The 21923-nt window shown below is 43.7% G+C and overlaps 2 protein-coding genes across 2 annotated transcripts; one reads left to right on the forward strand and one right to left on the reverse strand.

The window, feature by feature from the left end:
* The first annotated feature begins 4345 nt into the window (after positions 1-4345).
* On the forward strand, positions 4346-6861 carry LOC149281517 (interleukin-17F-like). Its single transcript, XM_089499234.1, has 3 exons — positions 4346-4357; positions 5830-6047; positions 6645-6861. Exons 1-3 carry the CDS (start codon positions 4346-4348, stop codon positions 6859-6861), a joined length of 447 nt encoding a protein of 148 aa, XP_089355360.1.
* Positions 6862-11027: 4166 nt separating this feature from the next.
* Positions 11028-21265, reverse strand: LOC149281518 (zygotic DNA replication licensing factor mcm3). Its single transcript, XM_089499196.1, has 17 exons — positions 21188-21265; positions 17926-18038; positions 17380-17588; positions 17160-17290; positions 16623-16861; positions 16305-16413; positions 15943-16096; positions 15396-15527; positions 14997-15205; positions 14357-14531; positions 14100-14226; positions 13443-13593; positions 12979-13119; positions 12586-12686; positions 11888-11958; positions 11646-11730; positions 11028-11226 (listed from the first exon to the last, which is right to left on the reverse strand). Exons 1-17 carry the CDS (start codon positions 21263-21265, stop codon positions 11028-11030), a joined length of 2424 nt encoding a protein of 807 aa, XP_089355322.1.
* Between the last annotated feature and the right edge of the window lie 658 nt (positions 21266-21923).

Consider the following 21923-nt stretch of genomic DNA (forward strand, 5'->3'; position numbering starts at 1 on the left):
GTGTTAACCTGATGGTTTGCCCCCCCCCGTACTTGAACCCTCTATTGATGTCACAGCCCACTCATGTGTCAGCCACTCTGCATTGTGACATTTCAGTGTGATTAATGCTCGAGAGGTCGAGGTTATCAAAATCCGCAACAAATTGGTTTGGTTTCAGTCCAAAACCACAATGCTGACACACTAAAACTTCGGAGATTTAAACAGGCCTTGAAATGAAAACGTATTTGTTCTATTACTTGAACGCGCCTCCAATTATATTGAATTTCCATTAATATTCATCACAATTTTCTTGTTCATTCATTATCTTCTTACATCATTGGTCATTCTCCCTCTCAATCTATGAGTCCGCCACCGGTCATTATCCATTCCATTTCATCACGTCATTAACCCTTTCATTCTATGACTCCGCCTCTGGTCATTAGCCTTTCCATTCCATCATTATCTCTCTCATTCTATGACTCCGCCTCTGGTCATTATCCTTTCCATTCCATTACGTCATTATCTCTCTCATTCTATGACTCCGCCTCTGGTCATTATCCTTTCCATTCCATTACGTCATTATCTCTCTCATTCTATGACTCCGCTTCTGGTCATTATCCTTTCCATTCCATTACGTCATTATCTCTCTCATTCTATGACTCCGCCTCTGGTCATTATCCTTTCCATTTCATTACATCATTATCTCTCTCATTCTATGACTCTGCCTGTGGTCATTATCCTTTCCATTCCATTACGTCATTATCTCTCTCATTCTATGACTCCGCCCTTTGGTCATTATCCTTTCCATTCCATTACGTCATTATCTCTCTCATTCTATGACTCCGCCCTTGGTCATTATCCTTTCCATTCCATTACGTCATTATCTTTCACATTCTATGACCCCGCCTCTGGTCATTATCCTTTCCATTCCATTACGTCATTATCTCTCACATTCTATGACTCCGCCCATGATCATTATCCTTTCCATTCCATTATGTCATTATCTCTCTCATTCTATATGCCGCATTCTATATGCCGCATCACGCAAGGGTGGGCTCCATGCAGCCAGAGCCTCAAAGTTCCCAGATATGGTCATAGATTGATGTGAAACAAAGAAGTAATAGTAATTCTGACAACAGGAAAGACAGTAAACAGTTCCAGGGGCTAAAAAATAAGGGGTGTTACGGCAGGAAAACAGTGTGGGATGTGGGGGAGGGGCAGATTTAATATGGGGGGAAAGAGTTATGACAAATGAGCGAGGCACAGCGAAGTGTGGACTGAGACTTCTCAGTTATGTTGTACATATAATGGATGGAGTATCCTTTTGGGGAAGATTTTTATAAAATGTCTTGGTCATCAACTATGATGTCACACAGACAATTATAACTCTGACATAATAATAACAATAATAATAAAAGGATTTTCACGAAGGAATTTAACATTTTTAGTCATTACATTGACAGAATTTAATCTTAACCACAACTATATAACTGAATTATTTCCTTTTTTGTTTCTATGTTAGATCATTGTCTAATCCAAATGAAATACTGTGTATCGTTGAAAACCGCAGAATGATATGATCTATTGGTGGCATAAACACTAAAGAGGAATATTAATTCCGAGAATCCGTAGGAGGAATTACAGACAAAACTAGAGTGGAAGCAGACAATCTCAACGATAACGTACCTAGTAATGAGCACAAGTTACACCGAGAGCTTGCAGACTGTCTCCAGCCATCACGTGCACTTTATATGATAGTGGCAGATCCAGATCCAGAGTGCCACCTTGGCCCCAAGCAGCTTATCAGTGTCATCCTAACCCTCAAAAAGCCTGTTTGCACTATCTTTGCCCTCAGCTTGTCAGTGCCCCCAAACAGCTTATCTGTGCCATCATTGTCCGCAAACAACTTTGCTCCATGCGCCCCCTTCCAACATTCACTCTGGCACACATATGTAAACACATTTACACAAATTACACACACTTACTCATACTCCCTAACACACACATACATATTCATTCTAACATGCACTCCATCTTACCCCACCTACACATACATGCTCACACAAAATTATAAATACATGATCGGTCACACACACAATTACACATGCATGCTCAAACACACACACATGCACACACAATTACACATCCATGTTCACATACACAATTAGAGATCCATACTCACACACATCTATGCTGACACACTCACAAATTGCACATCCATGTTCACGTATATATAAATACATCTATACATACCCCTCCCTGCCACACCGTTTATACTTAGACACAAACATACCCAGACACACACATGCACACACTAACATTCACTAAAAACTCACACTAACATACCCCCCAAAAACTCACACTAACATACCCAGATCTACACATGCCCAGACACTTACAATAACACAACCAGATCCTCACAGACTCACCCAGACACTCACACTAACATTTCAGCCTGGGACTAACTCAGCGCACCAACATTTTTTCTTTTCCCTGCTTGCACATAGATGAGGTTGTTGGCTCTTCATCAGTCTTGCTGTCCCCCCCACACACATTAATACGTTTTTGGTAGCCGTATAAACTGCTTTGTGTGCCCACTATGTAGGAGGTGAGCGTAGGTTCTCACCCTATTGAGAGTGTGCCTTTACGTGGCGGGTGAGCTTAATTATGCTTTGGCCAATTCATATAACCAAAACCTCTCATTTATATTATGTTTATATATTAGTGGACTCACACTAACATACCTAGATACACACACACTAACATACCCACATATACACACGCTAACATACCTAGATACACACGCTAACATACCCAGATACACCCGCTAACATACCCAGATACACACGCTAACATACCCAGATACACACACACTAACATAACCACATATACACACGCTAACATACCTAGATACACACACATTAACATAACCTCATATACACACGCTAACATACCTAGATACACCCGCTAACATACCCAGATACACCCGCTAACATACCTAGATACACACACACTAACATACCTAGATACACACACACTAACATACCCACATATACACACGCTAACATACCTAGATACACCCGCTAACATACCCAGATACACCCGCTAACATACCTAGATACACACACACTAACATACCTAGATACACACACACTAACATACCCACATATACACACGCTAACATACCTAGATACACCCGCTAACATACCCAGATACACCCGCTAACATACCTAGATACACCCGCTAACATACCCAGATACACCCGCTAACATACCTAGATACACACACACTAACATACCTAGATACACACACACTAACATACCCACATATACACACGCTAACATACCTAGATACACCCGCTAACATACCCAGATACACACGCTAACATACCTAGATACACCCGCTAACATACCCAGATACACCCGCTAACATACCTAGATACACACACACTAACATACCTAGATACACACACACTAACATACCCACATATACACACGCTAACATACCTAGATACACCCGCTAACATACCCAGATACACCCGCTAACATACCCAGATACACACGCTAACATACCTAGATACACACACACTAACATAACCACATATACACACGCTAACATACCTAGATACACACACACTAACATAACCACATATACACACGCTAACATACCTAGATACACACACACTAATATAACCACATATACACACGCTAACATACCCAGATACACACTCACCCAGACACTAACACAACCAGACACACACACACCCACACACTCAGCCACACACACACACATGCCGTAACGGTCCATAAACATACCCCCATTCAGGGCCGGCCTTAGGGGTGTGGGACCGGTGCGGCTGCACAGGGCGCCATGGCAACAGGGGCGCCTGCCCGGGACTTAAATTAAAACATCGGGGGGGGGTTGTTTTTTTTTAACTTTATTTAACATCCTCCATTTTAAATAAAGTTGTTTTTTTACTTTATTTAACACGGAGGATGTTAAATAAAGTTAAAACAAAAAAGCAACCGCTCGGCGCCCCTCACTCTCCGTGACTCCGTCGCAGTGCCGGCGTTTCATGCTGAGCACCGGAATTATTCTGCCTATCCCATGCATGTTTAATACCCTCACTGTATTACCCTCTGCCACTTCTGCTGGGAGGCTGTTACATTTATCTACCACTCTTTCGGTAAACTGGAAAATATCAAAATATTAATAAAAATCTCGTTGTATCTGAACAATACACATCTAGGTCTGTCCTTATAATTACATATATTGGGCAGTTCGACGCGGGATTGGAAAATACTGAATTGTCTTTTCTGAATTTTTCTGAAGAGCAGTGAAAATGAAACAGTTTTTTTTTGCTTTGATGGTTTTTGAGGTAAGTGTGGAAGGGGAGGCAAGAATTGTTTTTTTTCGTTGCACATAAGATGTTATCAGTAAGTCACTTGGTAATCTATAAGAAGTAGGAGTAGCCGGAGATGGTCTTATAAGAAAGTAATATTTTTTTTTTATTGCAAACTTGCCACGCCGTGACCTCTGGTACTCCGCTCCAGGATGAAACAGCCGACTAAGATACGCCTGTGGCAGGTATGAAATTTTGACCTTTTTTGTTTGTTTTTAACAATTTACAGCATTTCTTTAGAATGTCAAAATTCTAGTCACTGAATTTCATGAATTATTTATTTTTCAACTTTTCAAGTGGACAAGAAACTAAATTATATACAGAAACATAGAATCTGCCGGCAGGTCGGCCCCATTCGGCCCCCATCTCCTGCCGTAAAGACTCAAACCTTAATCAGTCGTTGGTCTCATCTTAGATTCAAGAGCCGTATGCCTGTCCCATGCATGCTTAAATTCCCCTTAATGTATTAGCCTCTACCAAACCTGCTGGGAGGCTGCTCTACTTATCTACCACCCTCTCAGTATTTTTTTATTTTTTTTTTTTACTGAAAATTATATTTAAAATAATGAATCAAATCAGTAATCTTGTAACCCCATCGTTATGGAGAATATGGAGATGACACCAGGATGGTGACACTATGCTGCCCCTTTTTATTACCTTCTGTATTCTGGACCTGGTCATTTTTGCCCAGGGGGGGTATCTACAGGATAGAGGGGACTCGTGCCTGAGCTGGACATTTGCCCTGTGTAGTTATTATGGCTGGGCTGGGCCGTTTAAGGAGGCGCATGCACTGATGGGTACCATCATCCAAGGATTGATCCACCCCTGGGCCTAGCCTGCAGACATTTCCATAGACACATATTTGGCAGAAACCTTTGTTTTTTAACATATGACAAACCGTGTGCTCCTGGTTAGGGGCATTTAAATGCAAAATACCCCTTTACCTTAATTCATCTAAAAACTATGGTCACAATTGAACAATCAAAGATCTGAGAAGATACGCGGTCTCCAAAAAGGGCAGTGCTAGTGAATCAGCATGAATACATACATCGAGGGAACCTAAAAATACATAGGACAGGAGTAAAGCTACCCTGAATCCAACGCGAGACTGATTGATGACGAGATGGGCCGAATGGTTCCTATCTGCCATCAAATTCTATGTTCCTTTCTTAACATTCCATTGATTCCTCCATTTGTACCAATTTGCCCCAGAAACGCTCATCATGCAATTCCCAAATGTCCTTCCCTCACCTACCAAGACCCAAAGACCTAGCAGGTGCTACTTGGTAATTCTTCCCCTTGGCTAATGCCATTGGTGCAACCTCATATGTTGTATGCCCTAGACCCGCAGTGTGTCGTGATATGGTCCATGTTGAATTTATTTGGCATGTGTGTTTAACGTGTTCCAGTGGGCACCATTAAGAGTCTTGTGTACCCCCCCCCCCCAGATCATTGTTCTTGTAGCTGTTATATCTCATCTGACACAAGCTGCCAAAAAGCCATCTTCCCAGAAGAAGAGAAGATGCCCTTCGGCAAACTCAAGCCAAAGCGCCAATACCGCCTGCGACGACTGCATCCTCGTAAGGCTAAAGAAGACGGGTGGAAGCGGCAACGTGCCCAGTATAAGAAACCTGGAAAACCGCTCCATTGTCCCATGGACGTACGAGTAAGTCACCCGTTCCGACCCCCGGTAATGTTCCACCAGACCCCAAAAGACCAGGAGACAAGTCTGAGAGACCACCAAAGGAGATCCACCATGAATCTTAAATTAGATAATCCATATTCACGTCTGTGGACTAAAAACTTGCCCTGGGGTATCTTCTCGGCTGTATGAAGGGAACGTTGTACAGAGCTGCAGAATATGATGGCGCTATAGAAAACAAATAAATAATAACAACATACGGTACCTCCCAACATTTTAACTGGCCAAAAAGGGACCTTTAATCTCTAGAGGAATGGCTGGAGAACGGGGCTTTACCAGATCTGTGAGATATTTATATATTTAAATAAAACATTTAGGGAAAAAGAGGGGGGGGGGGAATACTTTATTTAGTATTTAATTACATTTTAATTAACCCTTTTTTTGTTGGGAGACCAGAAGAACAATGAGACATTTGTTCAGAATGAAAGCTCTATGCTGTTACGGGGCTTCTGCAAGACCACCAGGAATGAAGATTAGAATAGGTAGAAAGAATTCAAATTTCTGAACGCAAATATCTGAATTTGCCCAAAAATCAGTTTTTTATACATTGTGTTTCCGCAGCGACAAGAGCAACAGTCAGTTTATCCCCCAGCGGGTTTTTAACATCACCTGTTCGGAGCGATGCGTGGGGCACGAGGACCACCTGAACGCCGTCCCAATACAAAGAAAGATGCTGGTGCTCAAGAAAGAAAAAGACACGGTCTACAAGATGGAGTTCCTGACCGTCACGGTCGGGTGCACCTGTGTTAAAGCAGAGGTCTACGAAAAGACTGCGTGATCTGCGTTCTCAATCATCTGAACAGAACGACAGTCGGAGAGGGAGAGGGAGAGAGAGGGATAAAAAATAAAAAATAAAAAAATAAATAAAAAAAAAAGATACTTTTTAAAAACATTTTTTTATATATTTTCAGCAAAAATATTTGTCCGACGATTTTTGCAGAAATGCTTCCAATTGAGGAAATAATTCCCTGGCTTTTAGATTTTTAAATGTTACCAAAAATTTTAACTAGCAATTTCTCATTTCATATTTTTTCCTGGACGGCTCCCAAGCTTTAAATAGCCCTACGAGCTTCAGTAAGTTACCCCATGGGGGGGGGGGGGGGGGTGAAAAGTCTTTATACTGTTTAAATAATCCATTTCCAAGAAACACCACTGGCTGATTTAAAGTTTATTTTCTTTTGGTATTGCGAAATGTTTTAATTTCATTAGTTTGCTAAGTTTTGTACTACTAGTTACTATAGAATATTTGAGGATATTTAATTCTATACATTTCAAGATGACTTTTTTTTTTCTTTGTTATATAATGAGCTAGATGCTCTATAAACCTAGCCTATACACATTATGTTATAATTTGTTTTTATCCTGTTTCATACTTATTTATTCCTAATTTTGACAATAAATTATTTTTAAGCATGTCTTGTCTTTTTTTTCTAAGCATGATAATCTTACATTGACATAGCGCCAGGATAATCTATAGCACTGTGCAATATGTAAATAGGGTGCAGGGTTTTTTTTTGTTTGTTTGGTTGGTTTTTTTTACATAAAACCTTATCAACTACTAGGGTTTTCAGGGCAAAAAAATTAAAATAAATAAGATATTTGGTGAACTTCAAGAGAAATGAACCGTGGGCCAAAATGACATTTATGTTCAGTCTGGCCTTTAGAAAGACATGTAACACGCACCTGGTCTTCATTAGTTAAGGTACGGTGCAGCCAATGGGAGGCCAGAGGAACCTTTTCCTTATTGGCCGATTGTGGTTTGCCAGTCTAAACCCTCATCCCTGGCCCGAGACATGTATACGGCACTCATACGCCAATCAGGCTGATCTATGGTGTAAAGGGAGAGATGTCAGAAGAGTTGCGGTTTCAACTTTGTAACTTCACTATTCATTATGAAGGGCCAACACCGGCAGGAAGGCTTGAGACGACCCTGTAATATGCATAGCTCAATGCGAGACAGCACATATTTCACCGATCAGACTTTATGCAGGGCCAGCAGATCTCGCTTGAGTTAGATCTTCGTAATCCCCGGTGTAGCGGCCCAAAGCCCAACAACCCTGCCGTGAAGTTGCGATGGGGTGCGGACATCTTAATAAAAGGAGGAGAGCCGTAATAGAATTTCTCACAATCACCCTTTAGTACCAAGGAAGGCAACCAATCCAGTTTAACCCCTTCGTGACAAAGGCTGATTTTACTTTTTGTACCCTTCGTGACAATGGCCGTTTTAACATTTCTGCGCTGCTCGTGTTTAGCTGTAATTTTCTTCTTTCCCGTTTACTGAACCCACACACATTAGATATTGTTTTTTTCAGGACAAGAAGGGCTTTCTTTAGATGACATTGTTTTGATTGTATCATATTATTTACTACTAAAAAAAGTATAAAATATGGTGAAAAATTTTGAAAAAAATGACTGTTTCTAACTTTTAGTTGAAAAATCTTTTACTCATCCATAAAAGGTAATGAAAAAAACCTGCTAAATAGATTCTACTATTTGTCCTGAGTTTAGAAATACCCAATGTTTTTATGTTTTTTTGCTTTCTTCTACCCATTATGGGGCAATAAGTACAGGTAGCGTTTTGCTATTTCAAAGCCATTTTTTCCAAATCTGGTAATTCTTCCCCCATGTGCCATTTCGGGTATCTTTGAAGCCGGCCAATGCAATTTACCCCATCAAGTCATATATTTTTGAAAACTAGACACCCCAGGGTATTTCAAATGCTAGTATTTTAACTCTTTCCATGCACTAATTCTACCACCAGTCTTTGTCAATCTTTGTGGTAGTCATTTTTTTGCATTTGTTTTGTCACACACATTTTAATTCAGGTATGAATTAAAACCTTCTGGTATATGTCAATGTCACAAAACACCCCAATAGGTGTTCAGCAACATCTCCTGAGTACAGCGATACCTCACATGAATGATTTTGCCTGGCTGTTTGGGGCAAAAGGGCCACATTTGGGGCATGCGTATTTTTCAATGTTGAACTTTGGCATTTGGGGATCCACTGCCCATGCCCTATTTGGTACATCTTTCAGCCGGGCCATTTCAGTGTGCCCAATAAAGCCATATATTTTTGAAAACTAGACACCCCAGGGTATTTTAAATGCTGGTATTTTAACTCTTTGCATGCACACATTTTACCACCAGAATTTTTTCAAAGTTTGCAGTAGTAATTTTGTGTGTGTATTTTTCCCCCCACACACCTATGTTATGTATGAATTTACAGCTCCTGGTATATGCCGCTGTCACACGACACCCCAATATGTGTTCAGCAACATCTGAGTACAGTGATACCCCACACGCATGGGTTTGTCATTTTTTGGGGGAACTAAAAGGCCACATTTGGTATGTGTGCATTTTTCTAATTGGAAATTAGATGTGTGGCCATCCTTCCCCCTGTGTTAATTGGGACATTGTTGAACCCGGCCAATTCAATTTACCCCGTCAAATCATACATTTTTTAGAAGTAGACACCCCATGGGCATTTAATATGCCAGTATTTTAACTCTTTCCATGCGAGAATTGTTTTAAGCTAATGTGCTAATTTTAGGACTTACTCACAAAAATATATTTTTAATACATATATTTAATTTTTTTTGCCTTTTTTAAAACATTTTTCTTCAACTTGAAGGTTCCCCTGATAGTGACATCAGAGGGAAATTTTTACATTTTACTGGTTTTTTACTATTTTTTTTCTAATTATTAATTTTATTTTTAATTTATTTTTTCTAATCACACTGTGATTAGAAAGCTGAGCTCCATTGACTTGCATGGTTGAATGCAGTACCTGTATTCAACCTGCAAGTGGAGCCAGAGTTCTCTAGAGGGTCTGGAGACCGTCTAGCAAACCTTTTCATCTTTATTATTTTTTTTCCCGGGCCGCCGCCATCTTGCTGATGGCGAAGATCACCGGCAGCTGCGGCTGTGACCACTCTCCGGAGCGGTCACAGTCCATCCAGAGGTAAGTGTTTGGTGTCGCTGGATGCCTCCTGAACGAGGCATTCCAGCGACACCATTTAAGTTTAGAAGGTGATCGTTGATCACCTCCTAAACGCTTTTAAAACGGGCATCCGCCGCCATACAATGTATGGCGGATGTTGACGCCCCGGGAAGGTCGAGGTATTACAGCAACGCCGTAATCGATCACGGATCTATTTTTTTCACCCGTTTTAACAAATGACGGTCCTGGCACATCATTTGCCGTAAACGACTTGTTTTTCCGTGACGTGCCCGGACCGGCAATTGTCATCAAGGGGTTAAAGAAACGCAAGTCAGAGAAACTGGATCAGAAACAGATGGTATTTACTATTTAGTTTATAAACTGCAAAGATGACCCCCAGCCGCTGAGTTATGGATTGTAAATAAACAAAGCAAAACTTGGCAAAGTGCAAAAATATACCAAACGGGATGACGAGCAGCGGCTACCGACGTGAACACCGGAATGTAATGTTCTTAATGTAACTAAGCCGTTTCTACCTCTCGGGGGGGGTTAAAATCACACAGCTTCAATACAGAAATCACCCCTGGATACAAAGTCACTTAAAATGTACAAAGGTTTTCAACTGAAACGGTACGGGGCGGCCTGGACGAATATACAATAAACTCTCCTCGTTCTGCGTTTCTAAAATTATATATATTTTAAACTTAATTGACCCAAGAGCTCACTGCGATGACCGGTTGTAGATTAGCATCCGTTTTACATTCAGTTCCCCAACTGTCACATACATATTTACAAAAACATTAATAAAAACACTTAATTATGCAGAACATGCATAAAAACACATAAAACGCAATAAAAAAAAATAAAACTTTCCGCTGAAAGTTAAAATGGTCAAACGAGTCTGTTCCTCGGGGGAAGGTTGTGAAATCCCCTCCCTCCCCCGCCGGCAGCGGCTAGATACGCCGGTTCTGAAAGCGCGTCTCAGCCGTAGAACAGCGAAGATCAGATCAAGAAAACGATGTTATCGGAGACCATGACGTGGTTGGCGTCCTCCATCAGTTCCAGAGCGGCCTTCACCTCTCCCTGAGAAAAGGGGGACGGGTTGTTCTTGTTGATGGATTCCATCAGCGTTGGCATGGCGATGGACTGCGCATGGGCCGATTTAAAGGCGTCCAGCAGACTCGATTTAAAGCTCTTCAGCCTTAAAAACAGGAAAAGCAGCAGGGATTAGACGGCAGAAAGCTTTTAAATGAGGCAAATAAACCTATGGCATTGTACATTTCCCAACAACTGAGTAACTTATTAAAGGTGCCGTCCCACATACTCTGCTCAGCGCCCCTTTCATAAACGCATGATTCCTATCACTGAATGCCAAAAGCAGAGCCAGGGAAATTCAGTCTTTTTGCCTCTTGGAATGGTTGTCATGGGAAATAACAGGCTCTGATAGGTCATTGCCATACAAAGGTGCCTATAACTTGAGTCCATAGGATCCAGTATGTGTGTCCCCAAGAGGGCCTAACCAGGGTAAGGAGTGGCTGGGGCCACCAGACAGTGTCCCAAGCCAACAGAGATAATGTATCTAGCCTTTCAGACAACCCAGGTACGTGGCATTAGCCTCACCTTTCTCCGGATAATCCCGTTTGGGAAGAATCAGTTTCCATTGGCTCACTTCCAGCATCGGGGGTCTTTGGCGTGTGGACCCGGACTGTAAGTTATGAAAAAAAGTGTTAGATCAACAGATACAAATCCAGAACAAAATATAAATCCATCAGAGATTCTTACAAACGCACGCAACACACGCAAGATTCATCGGCGAGCACCAGTACAACCCTAAGGGCCACAGATCTAACACCAGAGCTTACCGGAGGTCTCCTCCGAGTCACTGAACTCGTACGGGTCGGGCTGCTCACCGTCCTGGGTCCGAGTGCTTCTCCTGTACAACACGTTCATTCATAAAGTTAGAAATAACCCCAAAAAAAAACAAAAAAAAAAAAACACATTCTACGTGCAGCAAAGTATTAAATGAGAGCAAGAAACCGGCGCAAACCCAGCCAATATCATCCAAAAAACCTGCCTAAGTATTGGGGCTCTCGTCACACCACATGCTTACACCCCCCCCCACAGTACCCCAAGGTTTGTCAAGGACAAGAGTAATTTAAGCCATCTCTGGACACCATTAATGAGGCAACCGAGGGCTCAAGTCAAAGGTTTGGTGAGAACCTGCATAAACCCCAAACAGTTAAGATATAATGGGCACCGACCCATATTAAAGCCAAATAAAAACATACATAACGAAAGCCATTTTTCAATTATTTTATGACGCTTTAAGTAAATAGCTCAGATTTCATACAGCAGCACAGTACTTTGGTTTAACGTTTGGTAAACGTAAATATTGGGTTTGTAGAACAGACAGATCTGCCCGCAGCAGCCACTTACAACGCTCCGTTTCCAGGAATAACCAGAGGGACATTAAACATTAACCGCTTGTTATACAAGAAGCCACGCGTTTGCATCGCCCGGAATGAAAGCCCCGCGGCCGGTAACGATGTAACACACTGACCGTTTCTTCCGGGCTGCCGCGTCCGTCGCCGTCTGCACTTCCTCCTCTTCCACGTCGGACGCCTCGTCTCGCTTCTTGCGTTTCTTCTCCTTCTCCAGTACCTGCGAACCCAAAGACTCCGATCAAACGCCGGATTCAGGAGGGGGCGGTGGGGGGAGTCAATTTATAGAAATCACATGCGCAGGGAGAACGTGCAGACAGCAGATGAACGAGTGAGATCACTGAAGCTTGAGTTTACTGTCCCTTATAGGAGTTAACCCTTTCCATACCCTCAAAGCTATTCATTATTAGTCTATTGAGACAGCTACGAGCCATTCACAGAGATATAAGCCCACGGAATATTCCTCTGCCCGCCGATTGCCGTTTAAGCCGTGACGGCAGCCATCGCCTCACCTTCTTGAAGTACGCGAACTGCACGAGCTCCACCGCGGCCTCCGCGTCCTGCAGCTGGACAGTTTTGCTCATTCGGACTTTGGCGTGGGCCGTGGACAGACGGATCATGGTCTCCAGAGTACGAGCCGTGACAGGGGAGGTCTGGAAAAGAAAATTATTCTTAATAGAAGTTCAGCAGAAAAACAAACAATATTCACAGATAAAAGCATTTGAATCTCATCTGTTTCTCCCAGCTGTAAGTTCTAAAAACTTATTAGGTCCTTAATCTCATTTTACATTCAGGTCTTCGACCGTCCCATGCAGGCTTTCAATCTCCCACACAGCATCTGCCTCTACCTCATCTACTGGAAGGCAGCTGCACGTATCCACTAGCAGTAGTTGTAACTAAACCAGTAGCAGAAATCTCTAGACTTAAACAAGCAGTAAGACAAGCGAGTTTCCCCGTAGCTCTTCACAATACATACTCTGGCCACATCCGAGCTCGTCTGATCTTGGTTTCGGAGGCGAGAATATTCCTCTGCGATGTAGTTGGCGGCTTCCGATGTCAGGACCGGCTTAAATATTTTTGCGACATGGATGTACTTGCGCATGAACTCCATGCTAACCATCTTCTCCCTGCAGTGAAAAGAGCACGTTTCTTACATATAATCATTAACCTGTTTTATAAAGAAAAAATAGAAAGACATCCAAAAAGTCTAACGAGAACTAAAATAGTGGATATCTTTTGGTGACAAACATAAAACCCAAGAGTAACAACTTTCCAAAACCTCAGGAGGTTCCGTCTTCAGATGTAGTTGAGGCCGACATCATCCAATACAAGCGATTTGCTTACGACAATATCTTCATTGGCACACTGAACCACAACAGCTCGCACCCAGCTTTCCAATTAAGGTTAGAACGTTAACAAGCTTTGCTTCTTTACCTTCTAGAGCTGACGACTCGGCCCTATAAGCTCTGGTAACACAGGGGCCATTAAACCCCCCTTATCCACAACACTCACCCCTTTCCCAGATGGTCAAAAGGCCACAAGGTTTTGGATGCATTCACCAAGCCGTTTAACGCAGCGAGAAGCACATGAAGGACGCTAAAGGAGTAGTAGAGATGAGTAGCTCCATCCTTACCGCTTCTTTTTAACGCCATGCAGGAGACTGTCGTGCTTCTCGTAGACGGTCAGTTCTTGCTGCTCCTCGTGAGTGGTGTTCGGATCGTTTGTAGCCAGAATATCCACGGTGCTGCCCAGAGGCATGGCTGGGGGTACAGGTTACAGAGTCAGGAGCAGGCAAACCAGTAGATGCTTTTACATTTTATAATAATTTTATGTGCGTCTCTCCTTTAAACCTGAAGATCGGGGGGGGGGGGGGGGGGGTCATCTACTCACCATCTCCGTCCTGCTCTCCGGCCGCCCTGTACCGATGCATACGCAATACATGGTCAGAGATCTCGCGATCCTGCTCGGGATCCATCTGATCCAGCATGATGAAGAGGAGGTCAAAACGGGACAACAGGGAGTCTTGAAGGCCAATGTTTTCCATGGGAGTTTTGTATTGATCATACTGAAAGAAACCAGAGCGCCGTCTTTATAGCACTGCAAGGACTACAAAAACCTAGGAATTTCACAAACCAGCTGCCACCAAAAAGGTTACATTTAAATAAATAAAAAAATAAAGTCTGAACACTTGAACGATGGCATAAAACATCTGACAAACATTTAGTACTTGGAAGCGCATGTTCAATTGAAAAGAGACAGATTAATCATGCATGGTGACAGACATAAGAGAAGGGGGCTTGAATGATTACTACACAAGACTGAGAAAAAACAAAACAAAAAAAACCATGCTTTAAACAAGACTACGAGACAACAAAGACTAAGGACAGGGGTGTCCAACCTGCGGCCCTCCAGCTGCTGCAGGACTACATCTCCCATAATGCTTTCAGCTAAGGGGATGGCTGAGGAGTATGGGAGATGTAGTCCCGCAGGTTGGACACTCTGGCTATAGAGGAACCCTCTCTCAACTCACCCTTCCATAGACGGGGTTAGCCGCAGCCAGTACACTACAGCGGGCGTTTAATCTGGCATGTATGCCCGCTTTGGCAATCGTCACACGTCCCTGCTCCATGACTTCATGGATGGCTGTGCGGTCCATATCGGACATCTTGTCAAACTCATCGATACACACGACGCCTCTGTCTGCCAACACCATGGCACCGGCTTCCAGCCTTCTCTCCCCTGGACCGGATAATAAAAGTATTAGAGTTGGACAATAATGGTCCAAGAACCTCAGTGTAAAAAAAAAAAAAAAGGGGGGGGGGGAGGGGAAGAAATATTTTATATATATATATATATATATATATATATATATATATATATATATATATATATATATCAGCTAATACTGAAGATGTAACATCTTCATTACCTGTCTCTTGGTCAGTGGTCACTGCGGCCGTTAAACCCACACCCGAGGAGCCCCTGCCAGTTGTAGTTACAGCGCGAGGAGCCGTGAAGAGCACATACCGGAGAAGCTGGGACTTTGCAACAGAAGGATCCCCTGTGAGAAGATAAAACAAAACTATAAAGACTGAAACTGGAAAAAATAAATCTCCAAAGACTAATTACTGCATTGATCCTGTGCCACTATTCTGTAATAGCCTAGTTTAAAGAGGAATACAAAAACTTACAAAAGAGAAAGAAAAATTAAAGTCTCCATATATTCAAATATATATTAAAATAAAACAAATAGAAAAATTGTGGGAAATTGAATTCTCTGTTGTGGGCTATACAAGACATCATCACTTTAACTGAATTGAGAACCTCCCCCCCCCAAAAAAGAAATAAAATAAATTGTTTAAACAAAGGTCTGGAATAAATACTATTTATTGGAAGCTCAAAATCTGCATGTATCAAGGCAACTGTGCAGTTTAAAGAGATGCAGCAGAGACCCGTCTCGGACAGAAGAGCCTTACCGATGAGGAGAACATTGATATCCCCTCTAATGCGACTCCCGTTCTCCAGGACCTTCTCGACCCCTCCGAGCAGCATGCACAGGATAGCCTTCTTGATATAGTCGTGGCCGTGTATACTGGGTGCAAGCGACCTCGCGAGCTGTTCAAAGACATCCTGCAGAGGAGAGGAATATAATTAAACTCCCACCACATCGATGCGCTGCCAAACACACAGGTCTCTTCTCTACGAGCTTCTCGTTGCCTTACTCGCAAATCACTTAGACTGATACCACATAACCTTTAACAAAGCCACTAGGCACACAGATAAGCCACGCCTTCGGTACCGCCTGCGAGGAGCGGCACGTCATACATTCACGCCGTACCTTTGAGTGCGTTTTGCTGAACTTCTTTATCTTGGCCAAATCATCTGCCGAGAAGACGGGCGATACCTCCTTACTCATCTGTATCAAGTTGCAGGCTATCAGAATGGTTCTACAAAAATAACAGAATTCTAGCGTTATGTTAAATAATAATAAATGCCAAAAATAAAGCAGCGCAACATCAAAAGCTGCTACATAATTTTATTTTTCAGAGACTTAGTTTTAACATCTTAGAAAACAAAATAAAAAATAGTAGCCAGCTGACCGAGTTGTAGGAAGAGTTAAGGCGACGTATTAATAGCCAAGAATTATTATATATACCTGAATGAGGCAGACGTGTAGCCGTTTTGTTTGGAGGGCAGACAGCGATACGTCCCTATGACTTGCACGCGGTCCCCCGGCTTCACACCGTCAACAAGGTCATCGTCCAGGATGATATCGACGGAGCGCGGCAGCTGCCCGGCGGGGGCCTTTTCCGGCATCTCCTGGATGCTGATGGTCTGATGATCTTTGTAGATGGAAAGACCATACTCTGTCTCAAGCGGGTTGTTATCTTCATCCTGGATCGGCAGTAAAAGCACGTTACTAATTATGACATGGGGTATTGTTAGTGCAATTATTCTGGATAACCCCAAAAGCAGGCATTCATCAGTATAGAGGTTAATGTGTGTTTAAACAGAGTGCTATAGAATATGATGGCGCTATATAAAAACAATAAGTTGTTCAGAAATCAAGGAGTGGTTAACCTCAAGGGCTAACAGAAAACTAAGACATTTAGCATAATAGGAATGAGTATAAATACAGCTAACGATCTGTAAGATTCTGTATTCTGTTTAACTCCATCCCCCCGCCGCTCACCTTAGTGGGATAGACGGCGCTAGAAGGATAGGCTTCCAGACTCGTCATATCTGAATACTTCCGCTCTATGGTTTTCTTTGTGGCCGGGCAGTAATGGACGCTGCGGACAACCTTGGGTCTGACCAGAGAGCCTGTAAAATCAGAGAAGTAGCCGGTAAACCCACAAACGCCGGCATAAGCGTATAACAGCAGCGCGTCGGAATCAACGGCACGTCCTTACATTTTGTAACAATGCCCTCCACGCAGACCATGCAACTCAGGAACTGAGCGGTGAGGGTGCGCGGGGTGACGTGCTTCGAGCCAAAGCTGCCTTCCAGACCGACGTGGAACTCTTCGTACTGCTTGGCGTAGGTGCCGTCGATCGAGGCGACAAATTCCTTCAGCGCCCGCCGGAAAGCAGCAAGCCCCTCGAAGGCATTGTTCATAAGCCTGTTAAAGGAGGGAAACGTTACATCGGACTCTTACTCCGGAGCCACACAAGCCGTAACACGATAGCCTCAAACACTTCGGGACAATCCAGCCAGTGTTTTAAGGAAGACACTAGGTGAAGATCCAAACAAATACTCCTGCAACGTATGGATTATTTATCCACCAAAAGATTTAGTTATAAATCCTTGAGATATTACCCCCCCCCCCCCCCGATATTAAATCGTTTGCGTGCGGCCAGTGAGTGGAGAACGTTTTCCAAATCCATCGGGATTTTTGCATAGATACAGAAACATAAAAAAAATGTAAAACATTGTTCCGTAAGGTAAAAGGCACTTACTGGTTTGCCCGCTTTTCATTCTTCCGGCGCAGGTCGTTGATGTTTACGATCAAGCGGTATTGATTCTCGCTGATCATGTCCCTGACTTTGCTCTGGTAAATTCCCTGATCTTCCTGCGATAACGAAAAACCTTTTCAGGCAATAGTTTTATAGACGCTGCCGCCGCCGCCCCCCCCCAGCATTGCTTGGCGGACATGGTTAGAGGAATTGCCGTGGACTTTAGAAGCAGTCTGCCAGCCGAGTGTAGAATCGGGTGGTAAAAAGAATGACTTTGGGGCAAATAAATAACATAACATTATGTGACCCTGTGGAGCTGTGGACAGGCATACAAGGCAGATAAGTGCACAAGTTTGCTAACATTCAGCTTTACTTGCCCCCCCAGGGGCCAAAAGGTGCCAGCAAGATAGACGGAACCCACAATGTTTAGGACACGATCAAACTTGGATCAGCGAACACAACGTGCAATTGGAACACAGGAGTGATGGGAGTGATAAAGGGCAATTGGAACACAGGAGTGATGGGAGTGATAAAGGGCCATTGGAACACAGGAGTGATGGGAGTGATAAAAGGGCCATTGGAACACAGGAGTGATGGGAGTGATAAAGGGCCATTGGAACACAGGAGTGATGGGAGTGATAAAGGGCCATTGGAACACAGGAGTGATAAAAGGGCCATTGGAACACAGGAGTGATGGGAGTGATAAAAGGGCCATTGGAACACAGGAGTGATGGGAGTGATAAAGGGCCATTGGAACACAGGAGTGATAAAAGGGCCATTGGAACACAGGAGTGATGGGAGTGATAAAAGGGCCATTGGAACACAGGAGTGATAAAGGGCCATTGGAACACAGGAGTGATGGGAGTGATAAAAGGGCCATTGGAACACAGGAGTGATGGGAGTGATAAAAGGGCCATTGGAACACAGGAGTGATGGGAGTGATAAAGGGCCATTGGAACACAGGAGTGATGGGAGTGATAAAGGGCCATTGGAACACAGGAGTGATGGGAGTGATAAAGGGCCATTGGAACACAGGAGTGATAAAAGGGCCATTGGAACACAGGAGTGATAAAAGGGCCATTGGAACACAGGAGTGATGGGAGTGATAAAAGGGCCATTGGAACACAGGAGTGATAAAGGGCCATTGGAACACAGGAGTGATGGGAGTGATAAAAGGGCCATTGGAACACAGGAGTGATGGGAGTGATAAAAGGGCCATTGGAACACAGGAGTGATGGGAGTGATAAAGGGCCATTGGAACACAGGAGTGATGGGAGTGATAAATGGGCCATTGGAACACAGGAGTGATAAAGGGCCATTGGAACACAGGAGTGATAAAAGGGCCATTGGAACACAGGAGTGATAAAAGGGCCATTGGAACACAGGAGTGATAAAAGGGCCATTGGAACACAGGAGTGATGGGAGTGATAAATGGGCCATTGGAACACAGGAGTGATAAAAGGGCCATTGGAACACAGGAGTGATGGGAGTGATAAAGGGCCATTGAAACACAGGAGTGATGGGAGTGATAAAGGGCCATTGGAACACAGGAGTGATGGGAGTGATAAAGGGCCATTGGAACACAGGAGTGATGGGAGTGATAAAGGGCCATTGGAACACAGGAGTGATGGGAGTGATAAAGGGCCATTGGAACACAGGAGTGATGGGAGTGATAAAGGGCCATTGGAACACAGGAGTGATGGGAGTGATAAAGGGCCATTGGAACACAGGAGTGATGGGAGTGATAAAGGGCCATTGGAACACAGGAGTGATGGGAGTGATAAAGGGCCATTGGAACACAGGAGTGATGGGAGTGATAAAGGGCCACTGGAACACAGGAGTGATGGGAGTGATAAAGGGCCATTGAAACACAGGAGTGATGGGAGTGATAAAGGGCCATTGGAACACAGGCGTGATGGGAGTGATAAAGGGCCATTGGAACACAGGAGTGATGGGAGTGATAAAGGGCCATTGGAACACAGGAGTGATGGGAGTGATAAAGGGCCACTGGAACACAGGAGTGATGGGAGTGATAAAGGGCCACTGGAACACAGGAGTGATGGGAGTGATAAAGGGCCATTGGAACACAGGAGTGATGGGAGTGATAAAGGGCCATTGGAACACAGGAGTGATTGGATTGATAAAGGGCCATTGGAACACAGGAGTGATGGGAGTGATAAAGGGCCATTGGAACACAGGAGTGATTGGATTGATAAAGGGCCATTGGAACACAGGAGTGATGGGAGTGATAAAGGGCCATTGGAACACAGGAGTGATGGGATTGATAAAGGGCCATTGGAACACAGGAGTGATGGGAGTGATAAAGGGCCATTGGAACACAGGAGTAATGGGAGTGATAAAGGGCCATTAGAACACAGGAGTGATGGGAGTGATAAAGGGCCATTGGAACACAGGAGTGATGGGAGTGATGGGAGTGATAAAGGGCCATTGGAACACAGAAGTGATGGGAGTGATAAAGGGCCATTGGAACACAGGAGTGATGGGAGTGATGGGAGTGATAAAGGGCCATTGGAACACAGAAGTGATGGGAGTGATAAAGGGCCATTGGAACACAGGAGTGATGGGAGTGATAAAGGGCCAATGGAACACAGGAGTGATGGGATTGATAAAGGGCCATTGGAACACAGGAGTGATGGGAGTGATAGAGCCTCTGTACACCTATGAAGAGATTCCATTAAAAAAAAAATCAGCCGTTTCCAGCTACAATAGTCATTTACATTAACCCCGTCTGCGCTGGATTTCATGTTATTTTAATGGGGGGGAAATGCTTTTCTTTTAAATACAAGGACGTTTCTAAGTGAACCCAAACTTTTGGACTGTAGTGTATATAGTAAGATACATGGACACCTGCGGGATTATATATATTAGACGGTGAATTAGGCCTGCAGGATGCTTCTTGCGCCACCACAGGCCTGACATACTCCGTTTAGCCCAGGCTGGCAGTATGGGATGGGGGGGGGTAACAGCTTTATTTTGTTCCGGGAGAGGGGGGGGTCACGTATTACCGGATTTATATGCAGCCAATAACTTGGGGCTGGATTATTAGCACCCGGACCAAGCGGCTGCATGTCAGTCACCAGGAGCTTAGTTTTACTAGTGCCTTAAAAAAGTTACGAGGCGGCTTCACAGACATCCGGCACTTCAGGGGTAAAGCAGCTAGTCCTCCTCCTTGCTCAGCGCCCTGCCGTATTCTCACCCCGTGCTATACCGCTCTTTATGCACAGGACGCCTCCGTTCGCCTCACCTCATCGTCAAGGAAGTCGAGGAACTCGCGCTGAGCCTCCCTCAGCTCCTGGTCATCCACCTCCATTATAGCGGCCATGGCGAGCTGGGTCACTTAGACACGGAGAAGTTAGAGAAGAAGCTCGGTAACGATCCGTACAACACCCGGAGATCTATCCGTAACCTGCCGTTCAGGTTGTGGACTTTCCGGCGCCGGATTCCCTGCTATCCGCGTGGCCCTGACCGCTTACTTCCCTCTCCCTTGCAAGTGGCGCGAAAGATTTTCCCGCCAAACCGATGCGCTGGCAACACTTCAGCCGCCATTGGATTGGTCCCATAGTTCGGCGCCCAACGCATGCCAACCAATAGAAAGAGACCATAGCAAATGCAGGCGGTGCAATGGCTGGAACGCCTGGAATTAAGTAAAGCGATGGCAAAGTGAAAGCGGAAATTGCGTCATGCCTTACTTGTTAAATAGACGCCATTTTTTGATTGGGGCATAGAAGAATTTAAGGATGTAATTTACTGTAAAGTAAATTTTTAGCCATTTTCGCATTATATAGTCTTTTTTTAATAGCATAATGTGTTATGCTGGATAAGGAAAACCTGTGTATTAGTTGTTTTGGGACTAACATACAAAAAAGCACATGACGTACTTGTCAGAGAACAATAAGAATTAACACAATTTAAAGTATAAACCCATTTCCTGTTTCTATACACAGAACCCTGTGATTCCCTCATACAAACATTCTGAGTGA

This window comes from Sceloporus occidentalis, unplaced genomic scaffold (genome assembly GCF_023333645.1).
Source record: "Sceloporus occidentalis isolate IW3139 unplaced genomic scaffold, rSceOcc1.0.p SCAF_131, whole genome shotgun sequence".
In the NCBI taxonomy this organism is placed as follows: Eukaryota; Metazoa; Chordata; class Lepidosauria; order Squamata; family Phrynosomatidae; genus Sceloporus; species Sceloporus occidentalis.